Genomic DNA, 23438 nt, shown 5'->3' with positions numbered 1-23438 from the left:
GAGATCATGACCCAAGCTGAAGGCAGAGGCTTTAACCGACCGAGCCACCCACACGCCCCCCCCATTTCCTTTTAATAGGGGTTTTGATTTGGTTTCATAAAACTGTTAGTATCAATTTCTATTGAGATATATAGTATAGAACAGCCTGCAAATACAGGAAAGGTAATTTTCATGTAGTTCATTACAAACTTAGTGGTACTTAGGGATACTTTGGGTTTTGGCTAGTTAAATTACTTGTCTAGTCACTGTTTATTATAAACTTAAGATTTATTTAAAGCAAGGATTCATTTTTTTGTGCCATGAACCCCTTAGCAGTTTGATGAGATCTGTGGGCTGCATTGCGTGAATGATATATTTAGTATAAGTAGGTTTACAAAAGAAATAGTTATATAGAAATATTACAGAATATTTAACAAAACAATGAATATTTATGAAATATTTAACAAGTTGAATATGTATCTACTTAGTCAAACAATGCATGTAGCAGAAGTGGGCATACCTAGTGATCATGATGAGGATAAATGTGGCTTTGGGATGTCTAATAGTTGTAAAGGATCATGAAAAATGTATGGTGACTTTTTTTTTTTTTTTCTTTTTTTGAGATGGGCTGGGAGGAGCAGAGGGAGAGAGAGAATCTTAAGCAGGCTCCATATCGAGCATGGCCTGCCAGAGGCAGGGCTGGTCTCACAATTCTGAGATTACCACCTGAACTGAAGTCAAGAGATGAAGTCAAGTCAACTGATGTACTGAGCCACCCATACACCCCATATGTGACTTCTGTTGGTGATTAAGTCACAAGTGTATAGCTAATGTTAATGTTAATGTTGCCTACAGTCATAATTGAAGGACATGCTGAATTCCATGAAAATAAGGATAATTTTACCTATCCCAAGTATGAAGATCTGGGGTTTAAATACCCCTAATTTAGGGCATTTTGAAATGTTCATTGATATTTCTGGAGTATTCTCCCTCTTTCCCTCACTTTCTCTTCATTGTCTTCTCCTTATTTCTGGACAGTGAACAGTGAGCATTATAAACAGTGACAGTTCATAATAATGTGTTTGTACCATTTTGTGTTATGGTACACGAGCTATCTTCTCTCTTTTAATGAAGAACCATACAATTATTTATATTTCCCTAAATATATTTTATAAAGTTACTGCTAGATTTCATTATATTACAATCATATGTAGCAGAAACCAAAGCCAGGATTACATCCTTATAGATTAATAAGATTAATTGTTGATGCTCTTTATTTAGAATTCAGTTAATCTAAAAATAATCCAATGCAGCGTGTTGTACAAAATTGCTTACTGATGTAATAAAACTCTCACCTGTTAAGCATGAATTTTAGCAAGGAAACAGTACTCTGGAAATCATAGTTGAAGTGCAGATTCATTCCCTCACAGCCCTAGGCAGATGGGAGAGGAAGTGACACACAGTGATTTTAAAAGCGTGGTAGTGATTGGATGTCATTTCTGAAGCTAGGTTGTGTAGTTTTAATATAGGTCTTTAATATTCTCAGCTTTCCTTCCAGTTGACAAGTGAGAGGAAGGTTATTTTATCAGTGTCATGTATAGTCACTGTTAAAATATTGACTTTAGCTAGCAGTTTGGGTCAGTTGAAGCTTACCTTTATTGCTCTTGGACTTTGTTGGAATTTTCTTTTTTTTTTTCTTTCTTTCTTTTTTTTTTTTTTAAGATTTTTATTTATTTATTTGACAGAGATCACAAGTAGGCAGAGAGGCAGGCAGAGAGAGAGGAGGAAGCAGGCTCCCTGCTGAGCAGAGAGCCTGATGCGGGGCTTGATCCCAGGACCCTGGGATCATGACCTGAGCTGAAGGCAGAGGCTTTAACCCACTGAGCCACCCAGGCGCCCCTGGAATTTTCTGATTTTCCTCAAAAGATACTTATTTACTTAGTAGAAGGACATGTTTAATCCCCCCCCCCACATTGTTAAGAGATTATTTTGGAATCAAAATAGCAGATGTTCCATCTGCTAAGAAAATGTAAAGAAGTTTTCTTTTTTACAATATCATCATCGTGGTTCATATGTACCTGTGCATCCATAAATCATTGTTGATCCTTGTAGTTGTTCAAATAACCTGGTCGAAAATGGGCTTTGATCTGGAAGCTTCAGACAGTAGCAGACTTTCACATATTTCATGTACTAAAGACTGGCTGTCATGATAAACTTTTTTTCTTTAAAGATTATAGTCCCACCATTGATGTAATAATACCTTCAGTGTTTTGAAGATCTTTCCCCTGTGAACCCTTATAACATCCCCATGGGATAGGGCTACTAAACGTTTACAGATAAGAAACTTAAGACCTCATGAAGCTTGGAGAGTTACTGAAGGTCATATACTACAAGCTGTGGGAACATCTGTGTTCTGGTGTCTAGCTCTGGGCTCTGTCCTTTAGACCTAGTACCAGAAAAACAAAGCCTTTTGATAACGTGGGGCTGTCTCACCTACAAATTCAGTTGCATTTGTGGTTTTCTCTACATGGAGTATATGGTAAAGCATATTCTTCCACAGCAAAACAAAAGAGGTTTTTCTTCATTCCTTTTTATCTTTGTGACCTGTTGACAGCAGTTCATGCTCATGAACTCATTGTTTTTTTTTTTTTTTTTAAATATTTTATTTATTTGACAGGGAGAGAGAGCGCAAGTGAGCGTGTACCACATGAGCAGGGGCAGAAGGAGAGGGAGAAGCAGGCTCCCCGCTGAGCAAGGAGCCCGATGTGGGACTCATCCCAGGACCCTGGGATCATGACCCGAGCCGAAGGCAACCACTTAACTGACTGAGCCACCCAGGCATCCCTCATTGGGATTTTTTTATTTTTTAAAAGGTTTTATTTATTTATTTGACAGCTCAATTACAAGTAGGCAGAGAGGCAGGCAGAGAGCAATAGGGGGAAGCAGGCTTCCTGCTGAGCAGAGAGCCCGATGTGAGGCTGGATCCCAGGACCCTGAGATCATGACGTGAGCGGAAGGTGGAGGCTTAACCCAATGAGCCATCCAGGCGCCCCTGGGATTTTTTTAAATTAACATTCACTCCAAGGAGTTTTGCCCTCTGCTTTCTTCATCCTGAGCTGCCCTGTTGGGGAAGGAGCTGTAAGAGGTGTCTCACAGAAGGGCCATGTCTGTATAGGGGTACTCCCCCCATTCATCAGAAAGGACTGTTCCTAGCTTGTGTTTTACCTGTTAATTTTATGTGTGTTAATTTTGATACTTCTAGCACCTTGCATGTTAGACATGTCTTTATTGTCCTTATTCGAGAGAGAAGAATGAGTCACAGAGAGATTATCTTTGCCCTGTGTCATGTAGTCTGCATTGGAGCTAAGATATGAGTCCAGGCTTTCTGACCCCAGAGTCTGTGCTCTTATCCTCTGTCCACTGTGTATATAGTATTAAATGGGTCAGAAGCCAGGGCTGGCACGACATTTTATTTTGGTGGGGGAGGGGGACAGTCTTTCATATACATCAGCTCCATATTTAGGTATTACTACATATTCTGAAAACTCAGCAACTGTTTTTATGCCAACACATTATTGATAACAATATAATAACAGTGGTAGCTGTCTTTTATCACTTAGCACTATAGTGCGTGTTTCTGACTGCCCCTTTCTGGAATAAAAACCTTGCAGGCTATCTTTTGAAAAGTCATGTAGTGACAGAGAAGGGAGTTAAATTAGTTTGCTTGTGTAGTTCCCAGATTATGCCTTCAGTGTTTCTTACTAGGAACCTTGATGAGCTTGAAGTAGTTGATACATTTTCCCTTGCATTCACTGTCTTGAACAACTTAAGAATTCAATCCAAGTATATTGTAATCAGTAGTGGCACATTTACCATTATACCACCTTTAAAAAAACAAGCGTGCTCTCCAAATCTCACAGTATTGTGTTTCTCAGTTACCATTGGCTTGCTTTCTGAAAATTACGAAAATGTTAACAGAGCTCAGTGCTTTGCCCAGCAGATGGCATTTGTATGAGTTTTTCAGGATCCTTTGGAATCCATTACTTGCCAATTACCCAATTTTGTTTTGAATACCCTGTATTTCCAGTTAATATTGGACTATTTACATAAAGAGAATGTGCCAGAATTGCTGTAATCTATGCTATAATCAAAACTGCTTGCTGTAGATGATAATTTACTTTTGTTAATTGTTTACTGCAAAATGCATTCAAGAAAACAATTCCTTCTCTATTCACCATAATCACTGCGATATCAATCAACTCTCAAACACAGAATATGTGGGAGCTCTTGTAGGACCTGTATGTTTTTAGTTCAAAGTAATAATTTCTTCTTCTCAAAGTACAGTGAAGTGGTGCTGAGACTCACAGACCAAGGTTGTGCAGAATGGTTGGTATTTACACAGCCTGGATATATATGGTACACATACAGTTAAGGGGTTCTGTGCCACGTTAAAAACCTGTGAAGTGGGGATAATTCATATGGCATAGCAGTGAGTACTGTTTTTGGTTAATTAGATCACTTCAGAAGTTCTGTTCTCAACACACTGTATTTCTCTGGCTCCATGTCATAGCACCTCACTAATAAGTTCTCAAAAAATGTTGAATGAATTGTTTGCAGCAGGACAAAGAAGTATAGAGGGAAGAGGCTAGAATGAGCCATGTCTGATATGTTAAATATTTCAAAAGGCTTGAGGCTAGGAAAATTCCAGAGACCCAGTGAAGATACAGTACATATCTAGTGAAACTATGAGGTATTTGTATAGCATTGGAAAAAGCTTAGAAACAACTTTCCACTATTTTACTGTAATGTTTTCTCCCTCCTGGCTGCCCTTCGTGGGTGAGCTGTTTCCTGTTGGTAGGAATACTGTGGAACAACACTGTCCTTTAGGCAAGACAGACACGTGAAAAACAACTTGGAAAAATCACAAGATCGCAGTTACCTAGTAGTCCTGATTGGCTCCCTTCCTGGAGTGAACAGTTGTTTTGATAGGCTGGCCTATAAATCCCACTATTGCTTTTGAAGACTTGATATTTCATCATTGTCCCTGAAGGAATATTTGTCTTTTTACCAGCATCATAGTGAAGTTTCTTGTTTCTTTAACCTTTGAAAATAAAACTCAAAAAGTATTTTTGAAATCTATACATGGTTACTTTTTATTTCCTTTCATACTATAAAGGCAGAGGCTAATTATACTCTGGTATTTAGAAAGAAGAATATTTACAAAGAGAGGTAACAGGTGACATTGGTTAGTATGTTCGAAATATTCACCTTTTGGTTTTTTTTTTTTTAATTTGCCTACTCATAATAAAGTCTCTCCACTGCTGAAGATAACATTATATGTCGAGCTCTGATTATAATTAAGCTGAGTTGGTGGGATGACATTATCTCCTAATGTCTACAAAAGTCAGGTCTCTTCATGAGGAGATCTGTTATTTAAGATCCATGGTGTCTGCTGTATGTCCTCCAGTGATGTCGGCTCACCTACCAAAAACTGTAGAAAGAGCAGGTAGGGAGGTTGACGGTCCTTCCTAGGGAGGTGCCTTCAGTGAGCTTAGCGAATGAGGACATTTTCAGTATGACTCTCTGGAAGGTGGCATGTCAAGGCAATCGATAACCCCCCTTTTTTGCACCAGTACTATTCAGGCTAACGTGTCACCATCTTAGGCAGCGTTGCATCCCTAGTCCCTTGCACAGTCCTTGCTTGGGCATTATTGGTTTCATAATATTTGTAGGATGAATGAGTGAATGATTAACCTTGTAGTAAAAAAGAATTTTGGCATATTCTTAGTGTCAGGGCCTTTGCATTCCTTTCCTGTTCCTGTGAACTAAGAAGTGTGCTAAGTCTGTGCTCATAACCCAGGTTTTTTAGGAGCAGCTGTATTTCTGTTGTTTGATTTCCTACACATAAAGAATAGGCATCTTAGGAAACTGGAGGGCTCCCACAAGTTGGCAGCTAATTAATTTTATTTATTTTATTCAGTGTTCCAGGATTCATTGTTTATGCACCACACCCAGTGCTCCATGCAATACGTGCCCTCTGTAGTACCCACCACCAGGCTCGCCCAACCCTCCCCCTCCCCCCAATCTAAGTTATTCATTGTGATAAGCCACTGGTCGAGGAAGGTATCCAGTATCATTTCCCTGGGAAGAGATAGCCTGAGGACGAAATGAACACGTTTTTGCTTTCTGTTCCAAAATGTGAGGATTAATTCAAAGTGTTTGTGGGGTTCTTAAAAGAGCTGAAGAGAGGTGACAGCACTAGGGGCAATGTGGTGTAAGTCATTTTTGCAGTGGATTTAATTTTGTGTGTGCCTTGGATCAGGCAGGACCCTCAGACCTGTTGACAGCCGTTTGGGCGTTTGTATGATTGTTTGTGGTTCAGGGGACAGCAGACTAACCTGTGAGGTAGTAGGGGGCACACGGGAACTGGGTGCACCCTCTGGAGGTAGAGGAGAGGGAAAACCTTACTATGAAGTTTGATGATACCATCAGAATGGGACTGGAGTAGAGCAGGAGAACGTTTTTATTTAAAAATGTCATTCCTGAACAAGGGTTTATAGAAATTTCTATTCAGAGAGGTCTTAAGATTATTTCATGAGATAGTTTCTCTGACCTCATCATATCTTTCTCTTCCTTCAGCTGTTCCAAAGACCCAACGCGCTCGCTGTCCAGCAGCTGACCGCAGCTCAGCAGCAGCAGTACGCACTGGCGGCGGCTCATCAGCCCCACATCGGTAAGTCCTCGGCGGGCCCCCAGGGGGCGGGCCCACAGTGACGCCATGGCCACCACTTTAAGCTGCTAGCTGCCACAAAACCCACTGCTGGAAAGTGATTCTAATCGTCTCAGAGTAGATGGCCTCTTCCTCCTGTCCTGTGCTACCTTTTGGCACGTTCTTTATTTTTGACAACCCTCTAGACTTCTAAGATTTCTTAGTGTCCAGGTATTGGTCTGCTCCCGCTGTTTTGGGATTTAAAGTATATAACTACAGTAGTGACTAGCATCAACTCTCTTGGTGAGACTGGGTGAAAGAGATGGCATAAGAATAGTTTTGCTCTTGTCAGAGTTGCCTCAACTGTGAATGTATCAATTTCCCATTTTGCTAAGTAGCAGGTAGTAAGTCCATTTTCCAAGCAACATGTATTGAAGATCTGAAAAAGTTTTCTCGTTTAATGTCTGTTTTTTAAAGTAGCTTTGCCCTTCTCCTATAGCACATGTTAATGCTTTGGTGTACATATTTTGTCTTACTGCCTAGACCTCTCCCCCCGGAGCTTTTAAAGGTCTCTTTGAAACAAAGTGCTGTGTATATAAACAAGCAGATGTAGAATTTTTTTTTTTTTAATGTGTCAAAATGATACTGTTCAGTAGGAAGGAGATTGCTAATCAGAGATTGTGGTATGTTGTGGAAGAAACGACTTACTTCCAACCTAAATGTATTAAGGCTGGGCATAACGGCTTTTGCCTGAATCTGGTTTAATTTATAATTGAAGATGCTAGTCTTTATAAATACCTATACATTTTCTTTGAGAAAAACTGTTAGGAAAATTGTTTTAAATGGAGATAAATTCTTCCTTCCATCCCATTACAGAGTCTTTAAAATTGCTTTGTTTTAGCCTGCCATAATTTTGATAGTCCTTGAGAAATTGTGCTGAATTTGAAATTGCTTAATGGTTTAAATTGTTAGCAGAGATAAAAAACAAAAAACAAAACAACAAAAAAAGACAAAAAGATAATATATAAGTGTCACTCTGATCTTTAGTATAGGGATTATTTTAACTTTTTAAAAGACCTCTTTCCTCTCAACCTGTCCTGTCTTGTCTTTTTTCTTTTTTCCTCACCTGCAGCATGGAGTGAGTAGCCAAATTGTGTAGGATCTGGTGGGGCTGCAGTTCTAGTTGGGTGTGTTTTTACTGACAGGTGTGTTTTCAGCAGGTTTAGCGCCCGCTGCCTTTGTCCCCAATCCATACATCATCAGCGCTGCTCCCCCGGGGACGGACCCCTACACAGCTGGACTGGCGGCAGCTGCAACACTAGGTGAGGTGTTCTTCTGCATGCGGCACTTTATCCCCTGCTAAAGTCATGGGGGCTGGCAGGCATTCTTTGTACCCTGTTCCCCAATCCAAGTGGAGATTTTTCTCCTGGTTTCCAGTGTCCTCTCCCTGCCAGCTGGATAGCTCTCCTTAGCTGTAACCTCACCTTGAACACATCCAAAGGCAAATTCATGAGCTGCTCCTATATGGGTGTTTGTGATCCATGGAACCACCAAATTGCTCGTAGATAGTTTGGGAAATTATCCCCTTTCCTAGGTCATCCTACTGCCTGTGGTCTGCCACAGTCCAGGTCCTTATACTCTATCTAGCAGGCTTTGGCACCTGTTCTCATTTACATGTTCCTGATTTGCTTACCCCTCCCCACCAGTGTTCTCGAAAACTGTTTTTAAACATAGATCTTACCTTTTCACCTTTCTTCTTTAAACCCATCACCAATTTCTTTTCTTTCTTTCTTTTTTCATACTGTATTTTTTTTTAAGATTTTATTTATTTATTTGATAGCACAAGCAGGGGGAGCGGCAGGCAGAGGGTGAGGGAAAAGCAGGCTCTCCACTGAGTAAGGAGCCCGATTCCAGGCTTGATCCCAGGACCCCAGGATTGTGACATGAGCCAAAGGCAGACACTCAACCAACTGCGCCACCCAGGGGCCCCTCAGGATGCATTATCTTTAATAAATGCACAGCACCAGTGTCATCTGCCATTTAGTGTTTTCTCAGAGAAGAAGCCTGTCACCGATTTCTAGTTACCCACCCAAACATAGCCCACCGCAGCTATCAGACATGGCTGATTATTCCATCCTAATTAGGTGGTGGTGCGCTATTCCTTGGTGCACTGTTTTTAAGGAGCTACCGTGACATATGGAGGATAAGCGAGGATTAGGACCCACTCTGATCTCTCTGTGATTTGTGTGTAGATGTCCCCACATGTATACCACTTTCTCCCCATCCAGATTGGCTGTCACTGGTTCACACGAGACATTCTAGCAGAGCTAAAATTATTTTGGATTGCTGCGGGCACCACACTGGCTTAGGTCTCTGTGTCTTTGGACACTGTGGTTTCCTTAGTCTTCTGTAGTAAATGCTTCCCATTCTTTGCCTGGCGTTCTCCTTAGCTCTCACTGCCACCACCTAGAAACCCTTCCTTTACTGACTCCCCTGTTCTTTCTCTGTTACTTACTTTTACTTTGTATTTGCTTGTGGATGCATGCATGAGTGGTTTTGTTTCCCCTTGAGACTGAACTGTTTCAAAAGCAGTCCTTTCTGTTACCTGACTGGAGCACCATTGCTGACTTCATAATGGGCTCACATAGGTATGGTAGATTGAATTCAACATTGGGACAAAGTCAGTGTCTTCCAAAGTAAAAATTCTCTGGGAACAAATCCCTCCAAGTCATGTTAATCATAATTAAATATTACTATTGTAAGATTTTATTTACTATTATATAGCATGTGATTTGCCACTTTTAACTCAGATACAGTATAGCATTTCTTACTATTTAGCATAGTTCACATTATGTCATGCGTTGTGATGGGAGTGTATATAGTGTAGTTCCTCTGTCTCCCTTGCCGTTGAGGGAAACAGAAAGCTCTTCCTAGCAGAATGATCTTTGCTAACCATCTTTAGTATTTATTCAGCTGTTACTAACTATTGGCCAAGCATTGTGCTGGGTACTTTTCTTTCATGAGTTGTTGGACGATGATTTTTTTTTTTTTTAAGATTTTATTTATTTATTTATTTATTTATTTCAAAAAGAGAGAGCGAGTGAGAGCGAGAGTACACATGCACGAGCAGGGGTAGGGGTAGGGGCAGGGGCAGGAATCTTAGGCAGACTCCCTGCTGAGCATGGAGTCTCGTGTGGGGCTCGAACCCATGACCCTGAGATCACAGCTTGAGCTGAAACCAAGAGTCAGATGCTTAACCGACTGAGTGCTCTGGATGATGATTTTACAGATTAAGAATTTGGGGCTCCAAGAGCTGTTTTTTTTTGAGGTCACACCACTTAAATATTACAGAGTTGGGGTTTGAACCAGGTCTAACCCAGAGTCCATGCATGCATGGCACTTCAGTGTAGTGTTGAATTATCTCTTCTCCTTCTTTTCTCTGCTGACTTACTGTATGTTACTTACAACGAAGAGCTATCTTAGGGACAACACTCTAGTCCTCACTGGAATCATGGTTTGGAGATGAGAGTCTTGCTCTTTGTACCTACCTGTCAGCTGAGCCAGACTGAGAAAGACTTCAGTGCTTTCATGAAGAACCAGAGATGCTAACCACCCAGACTACGGCACTGCATATGCTTGTGGGGTGCCGAAAACACGGGAATTGGAGCAGGCATCCTGATGAGCCAAGCTCCATTGACGGTGCACTCGGGGAGGTATTTTTCTAACCGCAGTCAGAGGCCATGTGACCCCGGAGAGTAGTAGAAATGCTAGTTGAGAAAATTGAAGAGGATTATATGAATGTTGATGGTAATAGCAGTCTGTGCCCAGTTGAAGGTTTTGTTGTTGACGTGTGACAGAGCCTTGAGACTGTCGCTGCAGGTTGCAATCCAGTCTTTCCCCATGGATGTGGCAACACCCTCACCCTTATCATACCCATTTGCAGGTGAGGAAACTAGGACCTAGGTTAATGTCTCCATTGTGGTGTTTTCTCTTCCATTCTCTTCTGTAAATGCCCAAGACCACCCCACTTTGTAAACACTAGTCAGGTGGGTTTGGGGACTTGCTACTCTCTAACTTGGAGGTGTAAGGTTCTTAGACTCTTCAGATTCTGAGGAGTTAAAAGTTTTTTATAAACCCTTTGCCTACTATAAAAAAGTAGCCTGTACTGTCACCTAGGTTCTCTAAGCAGCATGTTTATTTTGCACCTAGATGTAGTATTTCACAGTGGGTAGCCTTATAAACAGAGCTGCCTGATCTTGGTTAATAGGCCCACAGGTACAGAAAATACCAAATCAGAAAGGTCAGAGCAGTATCGGGCAGTGATGTAATTTGACTTATTGGTATCTTAGAAGCTTAAAACTGGGAAACAAAACACATGTTCCAATGGATTTTGTCTTAATGAAATTTGTTTATCTTTTTAAAAAAGACTTTATTTATTTGAAGGGGGCGAGAGAGAGCACAAGCCAGGGGAGGAGCGGCAGGCAGAGGGAGAAGCAGGTTCCCTGCTGAGCAAGGAGCCCAAAGCAGGGCTCAAGCTCAGGACCTTGGGATCATGACCTCCAAAGGCAGACGTTTAACTGACTGAGCCACCCAGACACCCTGAAATCTCTGTTTCTGCAGGATTAGCTACCATGTCAGAATAGACACATTCAAAATAGCTCTTTGGAACTCTTATCTGTAGGCAGTGTTATTATTCAGTCAAGTTGCAGATATTTTAAACTCTGTTTTAAGAAACTTCTCATTGGGGGATGTGTTTCAGCAGCTACGAGGAGCTGGCTTTGAGCCCTTGTCTTAGTTGGCAGAATGAAGCCTTGGTGTTTCTTGCTGCCATCTTAAGAGAATTCTGTGGTGTAGATTTCTGCCACACCCAGGCTGCTGTCTGCGGGGCTGTGTCACCTGTGCTGCCTACCATGTACGGCACAGACTGTAGCGAGAGCTTATGGCCAGAGGGGAATAGCTCATTGAGACTGAAGCAGAGCGCTTGGTTTTATCTAGGATGCTTGCAGGTCTGTAAGGTTTTGCTTCTGTTTGTTTTCAACATTGACTTAAATTCAACATTTCATATATCAGTGTCTGAATGTAGTTGTGTTGAATGACTTCTAACACAGAAACAGGAGAACCAAGGGCGCCTGGGTGGCTCAGTGGGATAAAGCCTCTGCCTTCGGCTCAGGTCATGATCCCAGGGTCCTGGGATTGAGCCCTGCATCAGGCTCCCTGCTCTGCAGGGGGCCTGCTTTCTCCTCCCTCTCTCTGCCTGCCTCTCTGCCTACTTGTGATCTCTGTCTGTCAAATAAATAAATAAAATCTTTAAAAAAAAAAAAAAAGAAACAGGAGAACCAAGCCTCTTAGAAATTGAATGTTGGGGCGCCTGGGTGGCTCAGTGGGTTAAAGCCTCTGCCTTCGGCTCAGGTCATGATCCCAGAGTCCTGGGATCGAGTACTGCATCGGGCTCTCTGCTCGGCAGGGAGCCTGCTTCCTCTTCTCTCTCTCTGCCTGCCTCTCTGCCTGCCTCTCTGCCTACTTGTGATCTCTGTCTGTCAAATGAATAAATAAAATCTTAAAAAAAAAAAAAGAAATTGAACAGCAGAGGTTCAGTGGAGTGTCTGGGTTATGGCATTGAAGACTAATGGGTTTTCCTGCTTCAGGAGTTAATGAAGCACCACGGCCCCTGTCCCTGTCAGTCATCTCAGGTGCCATCCTTACCATTGAGAGCAGGGCACAGCTGAATCTTTATCCTTTCCCTTCACTTGATGCACACAGACCCATCATTTATTTCCCTTCAAACAACAAACTCTGTCTCTGTCTGTCCCATGTCCGTTCCTTCTCAGCAGAAGCACAGGCCTTTTGCCTTCTTCCTGACCAAGGCCAATTCTTCTGTCTGTTCTTAAAACCCGTTCGTCCAGCTTTGATCAGTTATTCTCCCTTTTGTAATATCTTTAATATTTTGTCCTTCACTAGCTTCTTCATCTAGGTCTGTAGTAAATTGCTGACTTCAGAAGACTTTTATAAAAATACAAAAATACGTTCTATTCTTCACAAACAGAATTCACGATCAGCTAGTACGAATCTATGTATCTTTACTATTTTACCATAGGATCTGCTGAGTCTGATGTAGTTTTCCGAAACCCTGGGATGATTCCGACTAGTCTAAACTTGCCTTACCTTTCTCCTGCTATTTTTAGGTCCGGCTGTGGTCCCTCACCAGTATTATGGAGTCACTCCCTGGGGAGTCTACCCTGCCAGTCTTTTCCAGCAGCAAGCGGCTGCCGCGGCGGCAGCAACTAATTCTGCAAATCAGCAGACTACCCCACAGGCTCAGCAAGGGCAGCAGCAGGTAAATGTAAACAGAACTTATCCCCTGTAAGTGTGAATTTTAGTAATGGTGTATCATTAAAGGGTAATGCTGCTCCTGTTGGAGAAATGCTGTGGATTGGCGAGTTCCCTCTAGTGTGTGTTACCTGAATTCAGGCTGAGACTTAACGAGGCTTACCGAATGTGTTTTATGCTCAAGTTCTTGGTCTGCATGCCTGGGTAACTTCATGAGATTGTGTAGGAGAAAAGTGCATAGAGGATCATCCACTTAAGGGGACATGGTTAGCAAGTGGCAAATGAGTACTCATACTGCTAGGAAGAGCTGCTTTTTGCCTTAACTATGGGATGCCATTGCTGCCTTCCAGACACTGTTCTTAGATCACCTCTGCCTCTCCCGTAGGCAGCTTGCCACAGACAGGGAGGCTCGTTCTCTAGACTGCTTATTGAGAACATCAGCTGAACTGGATATAAATCTTTAAACCTGTTACGTACGTTTTAACTTAGATAATAAGAGCTCTTTAATGAGTTGGGAAAGAATAATGAACCACAAAAATTAAGTATGCCGTTTTATTTTGAATAGGCCTTTTCTCCTGCTTATTAGAAAAACACTGATTTATTGCTGAAAATTGTGATGAATTGGAAAACTCAAAGGGAAAAAAATCCTCATGTCAAGATAAAACAAAATTAATAGGTGGTATTTGTCATTTTAGGTTTATTATTCAATTTCTGATAAAATTGGGGTTATGCTGTCCACATGGTTTTGAGTTTCTACAGTTTTACAGTTTTCCATTTTATTTAGTGCTTTTTAGAGATATTTACTAGCTACCTTTAAATCTGTCAGAGTATCCCATACTTTATTTTTACCAGTTTACTATTTTTTGATATTTAATTTAGCAATATTTTGATGTTATAATTAAGACTGATATGCTTGGCATAAATGGATTATTATTTCCATGGAATAAATTCCTAGAAATGTAGTTTTTTCGAGCAAATAAAATGAACATTTAGGGTTTGATACACATTGTCAAATTAAAGCTGTCTTTTGAGGCAAAACACCATGCTCATCTGTGTACATGTGACATGCAAACAAGAATGCTTTGATTTTTACCAGTGCCACTGTTTAATTTTTCAGATTCTGCAAAATTATAGAAAAAACACAAGTCTTGAAATTCCATCCAATTTATCCTGGGTCAGTAATTTTATAGTAAGATCAGTTTTTGGAAGCTAATATACAATTTTCTTTGTAGTAAATACAACTCTTGTCCCAGGTATGTAAGGGAATTTAGCAGAATATTTGTTGACATAGTGGGTGATCCCCGTGATACATTTAATAGCTTATTCTTTGTGGATAGTCAGTATTTACTTGTGTTTTGATCTTTGTATTTAAACGGTTGCCAGATAATTGTGGATTTGGTAGACAGAAGTAATTGCTATGTTTTTAAAATTAGTTCTGCTAGAGTGCATAAGAAAAATAGTAAATACTACTTCTTGAAAGCTTTTTGTTTAAAGCTAAGTGCTCTACCTGTAATTTCTTTTATATTTTCTAATTCCGATAAATAGATTTTATGACTTCCTTCATAAGATTGAGGAAATGGGATTTGTATGCCCAGGGTCACGTAGGTATTAAGTTGTTAAGATTTGAACACAAATCTATAATTTCACAGCTGGTAGTATTTTCTGACCATATTGTGATGTTTGGAGTTACAGAAAGCCGGAGATTTGGTCTTTGTTCTACTACTGACTGGTTTTGCACCTAGTGGTGGGTTGCATGAATATGGAGAATATCGAGAAGTTCTGAAAATAAGCTATATCCTTAGCTATAAAATGGGCATTGTAATCATTTGCATATCAGGGTTTTCTGTCATCCACTATTACAGGCCCCACTGAGAAAAGGTTACTGGCATTCCTTTTTAATAAGCAGCCATATTTTAGTTCCATTGTTGTTTTTGTCAGTTTTTGGTTTCAGTTGTTTTAGGAAAATACGATTTTCTTGGTGAATTCCTTTGTTGTGTTCACTAAAGTGAGAGGCCCTTTTTAAAGTTGCTTTTGACCTTTTTGGTCTTGAGATTTTATCAGAAAACAGAACATTTGTTATGTTCTAGGCATGGTAACTGTTCCACACCTAACTGCTGGAACTTTGAGCATAGTCAGTGACCTTCCAGCCCCTCCATCTTACTTCTGATTCCTTTTCATCCTTTATGTGCAGGTTCCTTTGACCTCTGACAAAAATTTTGTTCTTTTCTATTTCGAAATGTTTGCTCAAGAAAAACTCCGTGGGTGCTGGGTTGAAGTCAAGCACACGTTGTCATACTTGGTGGTGATTTGGTGCTAGATATGGCATTTTGAGAGGGAAGTGTTTAGATGAACTTTCTAGATTGGGGGAGACTGTGTAGATGATAATTCTACTGAGCATGGTGAACGATTATTAATTAAGATATCCCCACTGAGCATCTACTTGTGTATTAAGTATAGGGTAGATTTCAAAAGCTGTATTTAAGTCAGTACCTTTGAAAAGAAATTTGAATTTAACAGATTTTGCACCAAAAGGTAGCTAGTAAGCAGACTCTGAGAGTAGTGTTTTACAAGCAGATGTTCAGTCATTTTTGTTGATTTTATTCGATGTTAAACTGTTACTTATAAAATTTTACATATTTGTTTCCACAAAATCCAGACTTGATAGCTGTTGATGAAATTAAAAATACATGAATACTGGCAGCCGACTTGAAAACTTTGATTAATCATCTGTGTCCCACGCAGATTTCTAGACAGTGGACAAAAAGGAAACGCCCTGCTTTTCTCATTAAAACTGGGCCCAGTAGTCTGGATTACCTCTTTCTTCAGGCACCATGTCCCTTCCCTTGTCCCCTCAGCCTTACACTGCTCTCAACCATACATAAACCTGGTTCACAGTACCTTACGGAAATGATGTTTTCATTGATGTTTTATTCATTTTTTTTTAAATTTTATTTATTTATTTGTCAGAGAGAGTGAGCACAGGCAGACAGAGTGGCAGGCAAAGGCTGAGGGAGAAGCAGGCTCCCCGCTGAGCAAGGAGCCCAATGTGGGACTCGATCCTAGGACGCTGGGATCATGACCTGAGCCGAAGGCAGCTGCTTAACCAACTGAGCCACCCAGGCGTCCCTGTTTTATTCATTCTTGAACTGTTAGTATTGGCCGTATCTCTGTACATGCTGTTCACTTTTCCTAGAGAGCTCTTCTGGGTCATTGGTTAGGCATATTCTAAGTCTTAGTGCAAACACTTACCTGGGCAGCCTTCCTTGACTCTTCTATGTGGATTGAAGCACTCCTTCTCTTGTAAAGTCGGTTAGAATCTTTAGGTCACAAACAAATATTTTGATAGTAATTAGCTCTCGGTTATTGATTGTCTCCTGGATACCAAGTATTGTGCCTTGCAGACATTAATTCTAATACTCCCAACAGATCTGCAAGGTCAGCAGTTCTCTCACTACTTTTACAGATAAGGAAACAAGAGACTTGGAGTCAACTAAGTTTCTATCTACATGACTTCTTGCCAGTTTGGGTGGTGTTGTTTCTCTTATACTCATTTAATAAATAGTTGATGGTTAGTGGTGTTTCTCTTTTACATTTTTTGCCAGATGGTACCAAGAATAATCTGTACACAGGTTCCTGATCATATGTCTAACTTTTACAAAGAGCAGAGTTAGAGTGAAAGTGATCTGATAAGAACTTTCTTTGCCTTTAAAAACATGAAAAACACATTTTATAATTTTAGGTTTGGTCTGTGGGTTTTGTGTTTTTACTTGCTGGAGTGTATAGATCATGTGGAGTAGATTCAGAGTGAGAGTGATCTCCACCATTTTGATACCCGTGTTTCATTTGTAAGAAGTGGATCCTTCAGCACAGTGACAGAACTGGTATTCTATACTGAAAGGCAGTGTTCTTGACACTCGTCTCCATTTAGATGGCAGTCTATTGTGGAATTTAGGAGAGGAGAGATAGGAACAGGTCAGAAGACTCCAAAGTCAAATCTGATGAGCTCGTTTGGGGCCACGTGGGCCTTGTTGAATGAGAATAGTGTTAATAGGGTAGAGAAGGTGCCTTATACTCCATAAAGAAAATATAGACCTTTGGTGGGGTTTTTTCTTTTCCCCTCTTTAGACACACATATTTTGATTGAACTGTGTGGGTAAATTACCCCTGTTCATCCTATCTAAACTCCCCTCCCCACTCTGTCAGACTCCTCCACCCACTTTTTGTCAAGCACTGATATACAGTTGCCATTTGTTGTCTCTCTTATTCACTAGAATAAAAGCTTCAAGAGGGCAGGGGCTCTGTCTTGTTCATTGCTTTATCTCCAGTACCTGCCAGAGGATAGATGTTACATATTTGATTAATGAACCATTTTTTTTTAAATGCTTTTGGCTGCTTATAAAGGTGTAATAATGTTTAAGAATGGTAGAATGAGATTTTACTAAATGAGATGTTGCTAATTGAATTTTTATCCTAACAGCAATGTCATATAAGACATTATAGGAGAAACAGTTTACAAGTATCAGTTTTTAAAAGTTGGCCCAACTTAAGCATACGGTGGGTCTTAGGTATTTTCAGTGAGAAGAAAGTAGTTGACTTATTTCTGTCTCCCAGGTTCTCCGTGGAGGAGCCAGCCAGCGTCCTTTGACCCCAAATCAGAATCAGCAGGGACAGCAAACAGATCCACTAGTGGCAGCTGCAGCAGTGAATTCTGCCCTTGCTTTTGGACAAGGACTGGCTGCAGGCATGCCAGGTGAGGCTGCATTGTTGTTTCTAATACTTGGAGGGAAAAACAGTCTGCTTGTTGGGGGGGATCGAGAAGGGAACAGGCAGTACTTTAAGCTTGTGTTGGCTTCTCATTACTGGGGGACTGGCAAGGATGACATACACTTGCCCTCACTTAGACCGTAGTTCGCTGATGAGAGCACCTAATTGTTCTGAGCCAGTCTTGGTCTTATATGTATCTCCCCACACACTGCTTGGAGTATGCTGTATTCCTTTGTGATGATCTGTTTTCTCCCTTAGGATTATGGATGATAGAAGCAGTGGCCAGGCTACTTTAGCATCACTCCAGGGCCTTAGCCTTCATGCTGATGTCTCTGAACAGTTTTATTAGGAAGTTCCGAGTGTTCCTTAATGGGCGAACCCTCCTGGGATTTTTCCCGAGCCAACAGCAGAGGTGCTTTGTAGCTGCCTGCCTGTGATTGATATTTATCTTGAATATATGTTATTTTTGGCTCACTGTCACCCGGTCCTGTTCTTTGCATGGATTGGAAGTAATTTGTGCTGCTTCTTTTGAAACAGGTCCTTATAAGACCTCAGCATAAATGTATGGGTTCTTACAGATGGTGGAGTATAGCCCAATTAATTGATCTATTTATGGATTCACTGAGTAACTTTAACATGTGTCATTGTTATATAGTTATTAAGCATTCAGGTTTTATTGGGAAGTCACTTGTTATTTCTCCTATTGTTCAATAGAATTTGGAGAGTCCATCTCATATGGTGATGTGAAAGATCCTATTATTTGATGTGTGTCTAGGTTTTACCTGCTAATTTGCAGGATATTTCTGCTTACAATGTTACGAGGTATGAAAGTACCATGACTGTTGTAATCATTTATACCCTCTGTTACTTCTGTAGTCAAGAAAACATAAACAATTGTCAGTGTATGATTTCTGGGCTTGGCACTCTGAAGAGCATGGGTGTTCCCTATCCCCCTGATTTCCCTTTTATTTATTTATTCATTCATTAATTCATTCATTTATAAAGATTTTATTTATTTATTTGTCGGGGGAGGGGAAGAAAGCACAAGCAGGGGAAGCAGCAGGCAGAGGCAGAGAGAGAAGCAGGCTCCCTGCTGAGCAAGAAGCCCCATGCGGGACTCTATCCCAAGACTCTGGGGTCATGATCTGAGCCGAAGGCAGGACACTTAACCAACTCAGCCACCCAGGTGTCCCCTGAGTTCTTTTTCTAACACTTAGTAGATGTTAAATAATATAACCCCTTATTGTGCCAGATATCATGATAGATCTGTCACATTCATACTTTGTCACAGAAACTTTATGAAGCAGGTATTATTATCTGCATTGAAGAAATGGATGCTCAGAGATACAGGGTCATACAGCTGTTTAGGAGGTGAAGCCAGGAGAGACATTCTATGTCTGTTTGTCTCCACATCTGAGAGTCTGTGACTGTTGACAGTATGCAACTACCCAGGAAGCACTGTTTGTTTCATATATACTTGTATGTGGCTTAATATTTCCAGGTTACCCCGTCTTGGCTCCTGCTGCTTACTATGACCAAACCGGTGCCCTTGTGGTGAACGCTGGAGCAAGAAATGGTCTTGGAGCTCCTGTTCGGCTTGTAGCTCCCGCCCCAGTCATCATCAGTTCCTCGGCTGCACAAGCAGGTGAGCTTCCGTCTTCGTGAATGCCTGTCAGTGGCCCAGAAGAGGCGGTGGATGATGTTCTTACGATGTGCTGAAATGTACTTTATTTGGCAGTTCTCAGTATAGCATTTCTGCCCTGTAATGTTTCAAAGAGAAAATGAGAAGCAGCAAGTGACCTGGATAGATTCTGTTGACAGCCATGTACCAGCTGGTTAGCAGCAAGGACCTGCTCCTCCATGAACGTAGGAAGTTGGATTACTCACACAAAATGCCACCGTTGGCAGAAGTCCCAAGGCTAATTTCACAGAAATCCATGACATTATTTTAAGATAATATTTTGTTGTTGTAGTTTTTTGTTTTTTTCGATGTTGGTGTTTGCTTTTTTTTTCCGGAGGGCGGTGGGATGGAGGGGAATAGTGAGGAATGGCAGAGCAATATATTTTAATAGGGGTGGGCCAGAATGGGTTTTTATTTTAGGCTTTATGTATGTGTATATATATTAGGAATATAAATTAGGAACAATAGCAGGAACATCTAGAAGAGAGGAACGTGTTCAGAATTCGAGGGGATTGTATATATTACTGACGGGTTCTGGAAAAGTCCTCAACATTGATATTTGTGGAACTTGAGATTTTAGGAAGTAGTCGTATTTAAAATGGCTACATTTGACATCTGTACCTATTTTAAACTGCAGACTCTTTAAAGTTACCGCTGTCGTGAATTTGGCTTCCATGGTATTTTGACTTCAAATTGGAAGCATAAGTAGAAAATAGAAGTCTCAGATGGAAGGCTCAAAGGCAGATTCGTGTCTGCTTTGCGAAGCTAGGAGCACGTGACAGTGTTTCTGGAAGGCTAGCGCCAAGGCTGGGGGATGTGGCCAGCGCCTTTCCCAGCCCAATGCTTTGCTTTCTTCTTCGTAGCTGTTGCGGCGGCCGCAGCTTCAGCAAATGGAGCAGCTGGTGGTCTTGCTGGAACAACAAATGGACCATTTCGCCCTTTAGGAACCCAGCAGCCCCAGCCCCAGCCCCAGCAGCAGCCCAGTAACAGCCTGGCATCCAGCTCTTTCTATGGCAACAACTCTCTGAGCAGCAATTCACAGAGCAGCTCCCTCTTCTCCCAGGGCTCTGCCCAGCCTGCCAACACATCCTTGGGATTCGGAAGTAGCAGTTCTCTTGGCGCCACCCTGGGATCAGCCCTTGGAGGGTTTGGAACAGCAGGTAGAAATCCAACTTAAGTGCTGTTAAAACTGAATTTTCGTTGTTTTTACAATCTCTATGGAACACTGATGATGCATGGAACCCTGGACAGATAACCCAGGCAGATCTGGACCGAGCCCCGTGGGAATCCGGCCGTCCCACATATCTTTGAGATGACGGACTGTTAAAATCAAGTTTCACAGTTGGGGCTGATTTCAGGTTTATGCTTATATTGCTACTTATTTATACTCTCATAGTTGATTTGTTTCAGGGATTAGAAAACCTGGGGAGGTTTTTTAACAGGCATTGGGAAGAATCTGGAGGGAAGTGTAGAAATGTGGATGTTAAAAACCGAGGGAGGAGGACTGACCAAAGACCACAGGGTAGTGTACCCCACAGTCTGCAGGCCTTACAGAGTCGGAGTTTGCTCCAGTCTTTTGAGAAGAATTAAGGTGGCTATTATGGAAAAGTGGGAAGAAGGACATTAGACTGAGATATTTTTAATGTTTCAATGGGAGGATAAAGCAGTAAAGTAGTAAGGAAAACAGTGGGATAATTGCAGTGCTTGTAAAACAATGTAATTTCAGAACAGAAGGGCATGTTTTGAGAGAGAGAATCTTAAATTGGAATTGGGGGCTAGCAATAACTCTTGATTGAACCCATTGAGAAAACAGGCTTTCACATGTAAGTCTTGTGTAGCGGGGAAATTACCCCATTTACAAATCTTTTTTCTGTACTCCATTTTTCTACTAGAACCTTTGGGTTGATGAAAGGCATTCTTTCTAGCCCATTTTCTTTCACCTTTTCCATAGCTTATGTGGCCGTCCGAGCTTTTTACCCCATTTCCACTCCATAATATGTGACACCAAAGGAAGGTAAATTCAGCATTCGTGTGATGGTTTGAACAAAAGCTTCAAGTTAACCTGAGCCATGTCCTCTTTATTACTTACCTGCCCCTAGAACTGCCACATGAACAGTTAGGCTGTCTCTGCTGACAAATTTGCGGTGGTAAGGAGTCTGGATCAAAGTGTTAGGAACAGGTCACTGGGCTTGTTCTTCAAAGAACAGGCCTTTTCTTATCTGCATTGTTTTAATTCCATTTTAGTTGCAAACTCCAACACTGGCAGTGGCTCCCGCCGTGACTCCCTGACTGGCAGCAGTGACCTTTATAAGAGGACATCGAGCAGCTTGACCCCCATTGGACACAGTTTTTATAACGGCCTTAGCTTTTCCTCCTCTCCTGGACCCGTGGGCATGCCTCTCCCTAGTCAGGGACCAGGACATTCACAGACACCACCTCCTTCCCTCTCTTCACATGGATCCTCTTCAAGCTTAAACCTGGGTAAGAACCATTACTCTAACACCACCTTGAACTCTAGAAATCTCTTGCCACTGATGACATTACAAGTTCTTTGCGTAAGCAAAGGACAATCCCTTTATCCCAGGAGTGTCCTGGGTGTTCTGTGCCTTCCTTAAGTGCCTCATGTTATTTAGGCTGTACCTAGAGAGCATAGCAGTTTTGGGTTTATTCAAGTTTGGGTGCATCCCCTGTATATTCACTTCAGCTTCAGTCTGAACATCTTGTTCTTCGGCTACACAGGGGAGTCTTTCATTATAAACCCAGGACAGAGTCATTTTCAGGGAAGCTGGAAAACACAGAGACATAGACAAAGAATGTGTTCACCTAGTGTCACCACCAAAATATCACAGTTAATATTTTGCCTTATTTCTCAGACTCCCTCCCCTCTCCCCCCATATACACTTAATATCTTACTTTCCCACATAAAATGTTTTATTTTTAAAAATTGCCAGATTCTTACTATTATTTTTTTGGTATAAATTATCTAGTATGCTAATGAGTATAGATGTGTATTTCTCAAGTGTATGTTTAGGTTGTTATTATGTATGGGGATTTAAAAATGTTACCATCTAGATGCTAAAATGAGGAAAGAAAAGAGGATTGTAAACAGCAGGCTGTAAAAATGAGAAGAAACTTATATTAGTACTTTGAGTGGCAAATTCCCAAGTCTTCCAAGAGGTGGAGTGTGGTGCATACTTCCTTCCCCTCAGTTACTTACCAAGTTTGCATTTTGAATTGCTGATTTATTTCTTAGATGAGTAAAGTTGAGACATTGAAGTAGAGTGACCACACAATTTGTGGCACAACCCAGGACACATTTGAGAGTAGATGGGGGTGCTGTTAACAATGAACTCAGTGACTACAGATCTAAACAGGCAGTGTCCTAGGAAAAGTCAGCATGTATGGCCGCTTTCCCTAGAAGATTTTGTTCGGTTTTTATTTTTAATCCTCTCTTTTGTTTGTTTGTTTATTTGTTTGTTTGGGGGTTTTTTGGGAGCAGTTTTATCTTCATAGCAAATTTGAGGGGAAAGTACAGAGATTACTCCTGTACCCTCTGCCCTGTACACATGCAGGTTTTTCCAGGATCAGCACCCGCCATCAGAGCGGTACCTTTTACAGGTGATGAACCTGCATTGACACATCATTATCTTCCAGAGCTTGTAGTTTACATGGACTCTTTTCAGTTTTTAACCAGCAAGATTAGAAGTGGCTTTATGGGCTGGGAGATGAGGACTGACTGAACACAAATAGTACGCTTTCATTTGGAAATACAGAGACTGGGTGGCGCCTGGGTGGCTCAGTGGGTTAAAGCCTCTGCTTTCGGCTCAGGTCATGATCCCAGGGTCCTGGGATCGAGCCCCACATTGGGCTCTCTGCTCAGCAGGGAGCCTGCTTCCTCCTCTCTCTGACTGCTTCTCTGCCTACTTGTAATCTCTGTCTGTCAAATAAATAAATAAATAAAATCTTTAAAAAAAAAAA

At 41.2% G+C, this 23438-nt stretch overlaps 1 protein-coding gene and 1 non-coding gene across 18 annotated transcripts in view; both read left to right on the top strand.

Moving 5' to 3' along the window:
- The window catches only part of PUM1 (pumilio RNA binding family member 1), a 138382-nt gene that overhangs the window by 84468 nt on the left and 30476 nt on the right, over positions 1 to 23438 (top strand). For 7 of the 17 annotated variants that reach the window (XM_032864005.1, XM_032864001.1, XM_032863991.1 and 4 more), the window contains 7 exons: positions 6619 to 6712; positions 7894 to 8010; positions 12871 to 13022; positions 17627 to 17765; positions 19281 to 19424; positions 20324 to 20620; positions 21705 to 21941. In XM_032864005.1, the coding sequence (XP_032719896.1) occupies positions 6619 to 6712; positions 7894 to 8010; positions 12871 to 13022; positions 17627 to 17765; positions 19281 to 19424; positions 20324 to 20620; positions 21705 to 21941 (1180 nt within the window). The remainder of the gene's footprint in view (positions 1 to 6618; positions 6713 to 7893; positions 8011 to 12870; positions 13023 to 17626; positions 17766 to 19280; positions 19425 to 20323; positions 20621 to 21704; positions 21942 to 23438) is intronic. The other 10 variants (XM_032864006.1, XM_032864002.1, XM_032863995.1 and 7 more) reach the window with 5 other exon arrangements.
- LOC116871423 lies at positions 17882 to 17959 on the top strand. The gene has a single exon (XR_004383393.1). It is a non-coding gene; the product is annotated as a small nucleolar RNA SNORD103/SNORD85 (small nucleolar RNA).

This window comes from Lontra canadensis, unplaced genomic scaffold, assembly GCF_010015895.1.
Source record: "Lontra canadensis isolate GAN:19392208 unplaced genomic scaffold, GSC_riverotter_1.0 scaffold25, whole genome shotgun sequence".
NCBI classification, from domain to species: domain Eukaryota; kingdom Metazoa; phylum Chordata; class Mammalia; order Carnivora; family Mustelidae; genus Lontra; species Lontra canadensis.
The sequence above is the reverse complement of the archived record's forward strand: the minus strand, read 5'-3'. Positions and strand labels throughout refer to the sequence as shown.